The 10,134-nt window shown below is 49.4% G+C and overlaps 1 protein-coding gene across 1 annotated transcript in view; it reads right to left on the reverse strand.

Annotated features, from left to right (window-relative positions):
• Positions 1 to 614: 614 nt before the first annotated feature.
• The window catches only part of LOC111955378 (protein lifeguard 1-like), a 36,947-nt gene continuing 27,427 nt past the window's right edge, over positions 615 to 10,134 (reverse strand). Inside the window, exon 7 of the mRNA XM_023975606.3 lies at positions 615 to 5,512. Coding sequence (XP_023831374.1) covers positions 5,363 to 5,512 — 150 coding nt within the window. The 3' untranslated portion in view covers positions 615 to 5,362. The remainder of the gene's footprint in view (positions 5,513 to 10,134) is intronic.

Consider the following 10,134-nt stretch of genomic DNA (forward strand, 5'->3'; position numbering starts at 1 on the left):
GTATCACCATATGTTCTCTTGCCTCTACTTCCTATAAATATATAACACCACGTGCTATTAGTAATGGCTGCAGACCACGCAGACACTGCTCTTATAAATGCCAACAGACAGCTGCCATTTTTAAAAATGTATAACAAAATGTTTTTAATACAAATTAATTTAAATTGACTTACTGAAATTCATTAGACACGTCCCTCAGAGGTTCACGGATCAGGTATTTTCCCCAGGGCAGCTCTCAATAAAAGTCTGGGCGGTTCCACATCCTCTTTGGTCAGACGGGAAATTCCCTTACCCTTTCCCACTAGGGATACCGATACGGTATCTCCCTCACAGACCTTCACTGGGATGCTCCACAAGTGGAATTACTGATCCTGTTCGTTGACGCCAAATTGTAGAGGAAAGGCCCCCTTCATATCTTTACCGAGCACAGGCAGGAACCAATGATTGTTTATGACACCAAAAGGCAAGACGACCTTTTAAAGGCTGTCTCTTCACATAGTAATATTTCCTTCACATGCCCCTTCCACATTAAACAGCTTTTAATACAATAAGTGCTATTATAGCCTTAGCATCAATCAGAGTGGTTCAAACCACACACACAACAGAAAAAAATAGTGTGTATAGCTCTTTTAATGAAAAACAAAGAGTAGTGTAGAGGAATGCAATTCCAGTTAATTTGAATGCAAATTTACAGTGCAAACATAACTACAAAGCCCCAATTTACTCGATACACATCAAACCACTAAGGAGTTGTATTATACAGTGTACAAAACATTAGGAACACCTGCTCTTTTCATGACCAAATGCCCAGATGAAAGCTATGATCCCTTATTGAGGTCACCGGTTAAATCCACTTCAATCAGCGTAGATAAAGGGGAGGAGACAGGTTAAAGAATGATTTTTAAGCCTTGAGACAATTGAGACATGGATTGTTTGTGTGTGRCATTCAGAGGGTGTATGGGCAAGACAAACGATTTAAGTGCTTTTGAACGGGTTATGGTAGTAGCTGCCAGGCACACCGGTTTGAGTGTGTCAAGAACTACAACGCTGCTGGGTTTTTCACTCTCAACAGTTTCCCATGTGATTCAAGAATGGTCCACCACCCAGTGCACATCCAGCCAAGTTGACAACAGTGGGAAGCATTGGAGACAACATGGCCCAGCATCCCTGTGGAACACTTTCGATACCTTGTAGAATTGAGGCTGTTCTGAGGGCAAAAGGTGGGGTGGGGGTTGCAACTCAATATTAGGAAGGTGTTCCTCATGTTTTGTACACTCAGTGTAAATACACATTTGTCTTAGATAAACAGAAACATTAAATCAAAACAGGGCCGTAGGCAGCACAACAATAACAKTTCTATCATTATGATTATTCTTCGTTCAACATGACTCAAATAAACAGCTAGTGCACTGCCCAGTGTGAAATCACAGCACATGCAACAACAGGGAAGGATCGTGCAACAGGAGTCAAATTATAACTCAATCTGAGATATTTAAGACTGATGTGGTTTTCAAAAAATGGTATTCATTTTAGTGGATGTAACTTAGTGTATAGTTTCAATGGAGAACATCAACAGATTGGTCAGCATTGGCAGTAGTGGAGTGTTAAAACTAAGAATGTGTTCTCTAGTGACTAGTAGTCAAAGTGATTCTGTGTTTCCAGCCTCTCCTTATTCTACCTTCAAGTCTTCCAGTGTTTACACAAATCCATGTTCGAGCAGGAAACCTCACAGAATGTATGCCCCTCTGCGTCCCATGCATCATTCAGAAGGACAGAAAAGTGTTGAGTTTCCTGCTCATTTACTTTCAACTTCACAGCAGCCCTGCCTTCTATAGCAACTTCAATAAATGTATAATTAATAACTTATATCCTTCAATCTCGGTGATCATCTACTACATGCCAGTAAAAAYAAAAGTGATATTTTTCTAACAGCWCTGTATAAAAGTGTTCCGAAATTCCAATACCTAAACATTTCACATTAGTAAGAAGAAAAAATAAATAAATACTATTTACTATACATGAAGACAGAGACAAATGCGGAATTAGTAAGGATAAGTGAAAAGTAAGAGTGAAAACATTTATCCAAAAGAAGCCAWTGGGACATTCCATATTTAGCTTATACAAAAGCATCTCAATTACCAAGCTTCCCAACATTCAGAACATAAGGGGGGGAAAAAACCATCTAGCATTCCATTAATAATATATACACATACAGTACCAGTCAAAAGTTTGGACACTCCTACTCATTCGAAGGATTTCTATTTATTTATACTATTTTCTACTTTGTACAATAATAGTGAAGACATAAAATAACACATAGGGAATCATGTAGTAACCAAAAAAAGTGTTAAACATATGAAAATATATTTTATATTTGAGATTCTTCAAAGTACCCACCCTTTACCTTGACGACAGCTTTGCACACTCTTGGCATTCTCTCAACAAGCTTCATGGAGGTAGTCACCTGGAATGCATTTAAATTAACAGGTGTGCCTTGTTCATTTGTGGAATTTCTTTCCTTCTTAATGCATTTGAGCCAATCAGTTCTGTTGTGACAAGGTAGAGGTGGCATACACAAGAACGCCCTATTTGGTAAAATACCAAGTCCATATTGTGGCAAGAAGAGCTCAAATAAGCAAAGAGAAACAACAGACCATCTTTAATACATGAAGGTCAGTCAATGCGAAAAATTTCAAGAACTTTGAACGCTTCTTCAAGTGCAGTCGCAAAAACCATCAAGTGCTATGATGAAACTGGCTCTCATGAGGACCGACACAGGAAAGGAAGACCCAGAGTTACCTCTGCTGCAGAGGAGAAGTTCATTAGAGTTACCAGCCTCAGAAATTACAGCCCAAATAAATGCTTCACAGAGTTCATGTAACAGACACATCTCAACATCAACTGTTCAAAGGAGACTGCGTGAATCAGGCCTTCATGGTAAAATTGCTGCAAAGAAACCCCTACTAAAGGACACCAATAAGAAGAAGAGACTTGCTTGGGCCAAGAAACACGAGCAATGGACATTAGACCGGTGGAAATCAGTCCTTTGGTCTGATGAGTCCAAATGTGAGATTTTTGGTTCCAACCGTGTCTTTGTAAGACGCAGAGTAGGTGAGCGGATGATCGCCGCATGTGTGGTTCCCACCGTGAAACATGGAGGTGGTGGTGTGATGGTGCTTTGCTGGTGACACCGTCTGTGATTTATTTAGAATTGAAGGCACACTTAACCAGCATGGCTACCACAGCATTCTGCAGTGATACGCCATCCCATCTGGTTTGCACATAGCGGGATTATCATTGTTTTTTRAACAGGACAATGACCCAACATACCTCCAGGCTGTGTAAGGGCTATTTGACCAAGGAAAGTGATGAGTGCCGCATCAGATGATCTGGCGTCCACAATCACCCGACCTCAATCCAACTGAGATGGTTTGGGATGAGTTGGACCGCAGAGTGAAGAAAAAGCAGCCAACAAGTGCTCAGAATATGTGGGAACTCCTTCAAGACTGTTGGAAAAGCATTCCAGGTGAAGCTGGTTGAGAATGCCAAGAGCGTGCAAAGCTGTCATCAAGCTAAAGGGTGGCTACTTTGAAGAACCTAAAATATATTTGATTTGTTTAACACTTATTTCATAGTTTTGATATCTTCACTATTATTCAACAATGTAGAAAATAGTAAAAATAAAGAAAAACCCTTAAATGAGTAGGTGTCCAAACGTTTTTAATTTGATTTTTTATTACCCCTTTTTCGTGTTATCCAATTGGTAGTTACAGTCTTGTCTCATCGCTGCAACTCCCGTATGGACACAGGAGAGACAAAGGTCGGGAGCCGTGCGTCCTCCGAAACACAACCCAACCAAGCTGCACTGCTACTTGACACAATGCCCACTTAACCCAGAAGCCAGCCGCACCAATGTGTCGGAGGAAACGCGTACACCTGGTGACTGTGTCAGCATGCACTGCACCCGGCCCGCCACAGGAGTCGCTAGTGCACGATGGCACAAGACATCCCTGCCGGACAAACCCCCCCCCCTAATCCGGATGACGCTGGGCCAATTGTGCGCCGCCCCATGGGTCTCCCGGTCGTGGCCGGCTGCGACAGAGCCTGGACTCGAACCCAGAATCTCTATTGGCACAGCTAGCACTGTGATGCAGTGCKTTAGACCACTGCGCCACTCGGGAGGCGTGTCCAAACTTTTGACTGGTACTGAACATACATTATTATTCATGTGTATTAGTGTTGTACATCCATGTTAACAACACAAACGACATTCACATCTTGTGGAGTGGGTTAGAGGTGAGCGCTCTCGCTTTAATAGCTTGGAGTTTTGGGCTTTGTACTGGTTAGCGATGCTTAGTGATGTCATCAGTTATATATATAGGGAGGGATGGGGAGAGGGCAGTGTGTTAGTGAGCATGGCGGGAGGGAGGGATGGGGAGAGGGCAGCTTGTTAGTGAGGATGGAGGGAGGGCAGCGTGATAGTGAGGATGGAGGGAGGGAGGGATGGGGAGAAAGTATGTGATATATATATATAGTGAGCATCACAGCCATACACTCCCCGGGCATGCCTAGAGAGCTGGTTAGGGAACTAAGCGTCATATACATTTCAGACAGAACTATGTACAGCTACGTAACAAGCAGGCTAGGAGAGGTATCCCTCTGGAGGGTTTTTATTCATCTATTCAGCTCATTTCAGCTGTTTCAGGTGCCATGCAGAGTTAATTTACATTGGCAGGAAAATGAGGGAACACCAGAGGGGGAGAAAATAGCAGGAAAGGTGTTGTTTCTAGGTTTCTTCCTTAAAAAGCGCTGGCCTGCATCACAGCGTGGCTTTCTCTATCAGATAGCATACCACTCTCTCTCTCTACAGTGCTTAATCTACAAGGCAAGGAAAAGCGACAAAATCGCAGAGGACAGGAGAGTTCTATAGAATTCGTTCAGCTAATGTTGTTCAGAAGTGATGTACTAGTTAGCTACCATATCTCTGTAAGTAGAAGCAGATTGCCAAGGAGGACAGAACAAGCAGAATACATAAAAACAAACAAGGAATGTAAAAAAAAAAAAAAAAAAGGAATAACTTATAACATACTTAAATAGAACTTCAAATAAATAACTTCAAAAGTGTGCCCTTCTTTGCTGCACTCTATGGCAGGCCTGCTGCAATAGGTGACAGAACCCTTTTTTCTGTCACCCAATTCGTCTCCTGAAGGGGGTGGGATGATGGCGGGGAGGTGTAACAGACAAATTGGAGGGAACCTCAAAAAGTGGAACAAATCATACAAAAAGACACCGAGGGGAAAAGAGCATCATTCAAGCCTCCTGGCTGCCTTCCTCCCCCTTTCCTCTAGAGGGCGTCGCTCCATCACTCACGGGAACGGCCCACGATAGCCAGGATGTAGAGGAAGATGTTGATGATGTCTGTGTAGAGGTTGAGAGCGGCAAAGATGTACTCCTCTGGACTCAGAGCCAGRTTCTTGTTGCCCAGGAGGAGCTGGGTGTCCACGGCCAAGAACTACAACCACACAGAACATGGAGAAAGGAATTATTATGGCAAGAGAGACATTCAATCAGCCAATCATGTATGGCAGAATTGTAACGCTGTGCACACAGATCTGAGTAGGTACATCACATTGATTTTCAGGTTAGGATTCAGCCCATTATGCTGATGTTTTTTAATGCTTCATATTCTTATAACCACAAAAGTTACCAGTGATGTTCTGCCATACTGCCATAGCCTGAAATCATCATAGACTATTCTGAATAAAATATAAATAATGTTCTCATCTTTAAATGGTCTTTCTTCATCCCCACTCGCGTTAATGTCTCTACCATATCCCACAACCAACCATTGGAATTCATCCCTCGCATCGGTCCATCTCTACTAGGTCTTATGTCACCGCTCTATTCTTTCCTCCAGGCCACTGGACCAACTTTTCCACCCATCCTCACTAACACGCTGCCCCGCTCTCCCGCATCCTCAACTAAAACACGCTGCCCCCCCATCCTCACCTAACACGCTGCCCCACCCCCATCCTCATAACTCACGGGTGCCCTCCCCATCCTCACTAACACGCTGCCCTCCCCTCCCCACCATCCTCAACTAACACGCTGCATACCAGCCCCATCTCATAACACGCTGCCCCCCCTCCCCCATCCTCACTAACACGCTGCCCCACCCCATCCTCACTAACACGCTGCCCTCCCCTCCCCCAATCCTGCACTAACACGCTGCCCCACCCATCCTCACTACACGCTGCCTCGCTCCACTCCACCTCCTCATAAACGCTGCCCTCCCCCATCGCTCACTAACTACGCTGCCCCAATACCTCACTAAACACGCTGCCCTCGCCCCCATCCTCGCTAACATGCTGCCCTCGCCCTCCCCACATCCTCACTAACACGCTGCCCCACCCCCATCCTCACTAACACGCTGCCCTCCCCCTCCCACATCCTCACTAACACGGCTGCCCTCTCCTCCCCCATCCTCACAGCCTACCTCATGCCTTTTGGCGCCTACCTGCATGCCTTTTGCACACATTGTATTAGATTCTCTTTTTTTCTAAACATGTTATTGACTTGTTTATTGTTTACTCCATGTGTAACTCTGTGTTGTCTGTTCACACTGCTATGCTTTATCTTTGGCCAGGTCGCAGTTGCAAATGAGAACTTGTTCTCTCACTAGGCCTACCTGGGTTAAATAAAGGTGAAATAAAAAAATAAAATTAAAAAAACAAAAAAAAAACACGCTGCCCCATCCTCCACTAACGCTGCCTCCCCCATCCTCGCTAACACGCTGCCCTCCCCCATTCCTCACTACACGCTGCCTCCCACCCCCATCTCACTAACAGTGCCTCCCATCTCTCTAAACACGCTGCCCTGCACCCGCAATCCTCACTCACACGCTGCCCGCTCCACCATCCCATCCTCACTAACACAGCTGCCTGCTCCCCCACCCCATCCTCACTAACACGGCTGACCCTCTCCCCCCCCCATCCTCACTAACACGCTGCACCACCCCATCCTCACTAACACGCTGCCCTCCCCCTCCCTCCATCCTCACTAACAGCTGCTCCTCCCCACCACATCCTCACTAACACGCTGCCTCCAGCCCCCATCCTCACTAACAGCTGCCCTCCCCCTCCCACATCCTCACTAACACGCTGCCCTCCCCCATCCTCACTAACACGCTGCCCCCCCTATCCTCACTAACACGCTGCCTCTCCCCCCCATCCTGCACTATACACGCTCCCTCCCCCATCCTCACTAACAGCTTTGCCTCGCCCATGCTCACTAAACGTGCCCCACCCGCATCCTCACTAAACGCTGCCTCACCCCCATCCTCACTAACACGGCTGCCTCTCCCTCCCCCATCCTCGTAACGACGCTGCCCTCCTCCTCCCCCCATTCCTCGCTAACCAGCTGCCCTCGATTCCCCATGCCTCACTAACACGCTGCCCTCTTGCCCCATCCTTCACTAACGACGCCCTGCCCTCCGTCCCCACATCCTCCTAACAAGCTGCCGCCCCGATCCCTACATCTCACACGCTGCCGCCACATCCCATGTCTCATAACACGCTACGCCACCCCATCTCTCATAACGTGCCTCGCCCTCCCATCTCTCGCTAACGACGCTGCCACCCATCCTCCATACCGCTGCGTTACCCTCTCGTAAACACGTCTGCCCTGCCCCCATCCTCCTAACACGCTGCCTCCCCCTTCCTCCTACTAAGCACCTGCCTGCCCTCCCATCCTCGCTAAAGCTGCCCACTCCTCCAATCCTCGATAACACCGCTGCTAACCCTGCCCCCATCCTCCATAACCGGCTGCCCCACGACCTATCTCCTCACTAACAACACGCTTTGCCACTCTCTCTCTCCCAATCCCATCCTCACTAACACGCTGCCCGCTCTCCGCCTCCTTCCCAGTCCTCACTAACAGCTGCCGCTCTCCTCCTCCCTCGCTCTACAACACGCTGCCCTCCATCGCATCCATCCTACTTAACTACGCTTGCCCCCTCCCATTCCTCCTCAGCTAACACGCTGCCTCCCCCTCCCCACACTCCTCAGCTTAACTACCGCTGCCCTCCCCTCCCCATCCTCAGCTGAACACCGCTGCCCTCCCTGCCCATCTCACTAACACGATCAGATCATCCCCATCCTCATAAACGCTCCCTCCCCCTCTGACCACGATCCTCACTAAGCACACTGCCCTACCCCCCATCCTCACTAACGCGCTGCCCCATCCCCCATACCTCGCTAACCACGCTGCCACCTCTCCCCACATCCCTCGCTAACACGCTGCCCTCTCCCCATCCTCGCTAACACGACGACCCCCCCTCGTCCCAATCCTCACTAACCACGCTGCCCTCTGCCTCGCTCAACTTCGCAACACGCTGGCCTCTTCCCTCCCACATCCTGGAAACACGCTGCCCGCCCCTCCACCATCCTCCGACTAACACGCTGCCCTCCCCATCCTCACTAAACAAGCTGCCTGCCCCCATCCTCACTAACAAGCTGGCCCTCCCCTCCTCACATTCCTTCGCTAACGACGCTGCGCCCCCCATCTCTTCACTAACACGCTGCCCTCCCCCCATCCTCGGCTACACGCTGCCCCCCCATCCGTCTGCTAACACGCTGCCTCCCTTCCTCCATCCTCACTAACACGTCGCCCTCTCCGCCTCCCTCATCTCGCTAACTAGCTGCCCACCCATCCTCACTAACACGCTGCCTCGGCCCTCCCATCCTCCTAACTCCCCTTCACTAAACGTAGCGCTGGCCCTCTCCTCCCTGATCCTCACTAACACGCTGCCTCTCCCTCCCTCCATCACTCACTAACGCGCTGCTCTCCCATTCCCTCCATGCCTCACTAACACGCTGCTCTCCGTCCTCCTCCATCCTCACTATAACAGCTGCCCTCTGCCTCATCTGATCATACGCCTGCCACTCTCCCCCTCGCTACCCATAACAGCTGCCCTCGTGCGGTTCCCTCCTCCATCTCTCACTAACACGCTGCCCTCTACCAATCGCTCCATCCTCACTAAGCTTGCTCTCTCTAGTCGAATCCTCCATCCACTAACACAGCTGCCGTCTCCCCTCCTCCATCCTCGCCTTACGACGCTGCCGCGTCTCTCACCCCCCATCCTCATAACACGCTGCCCCTCAGATCCTTCCATCCTCACTAACACAGCTGCCTCCTCCTCATCCCTAACACGCTGCCTCGTCCAATCCTCCATCTCAACAGCGCCCTTCTTTTCTAAAGTGCCCTCCCCCTTCAGACTACGCTTCCCTCAATCCTCCATTTCCTCTATAACAGCGTGCGCTCGTCCGCCATCCTTCGTCAGCTAACACGCTGCTCTCGTCCCTCAGTGACACGTCACCCACGCTCCCATTCTCCTCACTGCTCATCCCCATCCTCACTACGACGCTGCCTCTGCCCTCGCCCCTCCATCCTCTAACACGCTGCCCTCCCCTCCCAATCCTCACTAACATGTCGCCTCCCCCCTCCATCCTCCTAACTATACGCTGCCCTCTCCCTCCCTCCTCCGCACCCTGTATGCACACACGCTGCCCCCTCCTCCCGCATCTCCTCCTCTAAACGCTGCCCTCTCCCATCTCATTAACACGCTGCTCTCCTCCATCCTCACAACACGCTGCCGCTCCCCTCCATGCCTCCATAACGCTGCCTCTGCTGTGCTCCTCTCCACATTCTCCATGCTACTACATTTCGACGCTGCCTCTCCCACATCCTCACTAACAGCTGCCTCTTCCCTCCATCTCACTAAACGCTGCCTGCTCCCTCTCCCTCCTCCCCATCCTTTGCTGCCCCACCCATCCATCCTCACTAAACCACGCTGCCCTCTCCTCATCCTCACACACGCTGCCCTCCCTGTCGCCATCCTCACAAACACGGCTCGTGCTCCTCTCCTTCATTCTCACTCCCTGCTCTCCGTTATCCTCACCTACAGCCACTGCTTATCCTACTAACACCTGCCCTCCCCTCCACGATCCTCACTAACAGCGTGCCCTCTCCTCCATTCCCTCACTAAGCTCTGCCTGGCCCTCCTCTCCCCTGCAACCTCCTCACTAACGCACGCTGCCCTATCTCCCCATCCTCTACTAGACACGCTGCCTCCGC

This window comes from Salvelinus sp. IW2-2015, linkage group LG30 (genome assembly GCF_002910315.2).
Source record: "Salvelinus sp. IW2-2015 linkage group LG30, ASM291031v2, whole genome shotgun sequence".
NCBI classification, from domain to species: domain Eukaryota; kingdom Metazoa; phylum Chordata; class Actinopteri; order Salmoniformes; family Salmonidae; genus Salvelinus; species Salvelinus sp. IW2-2015.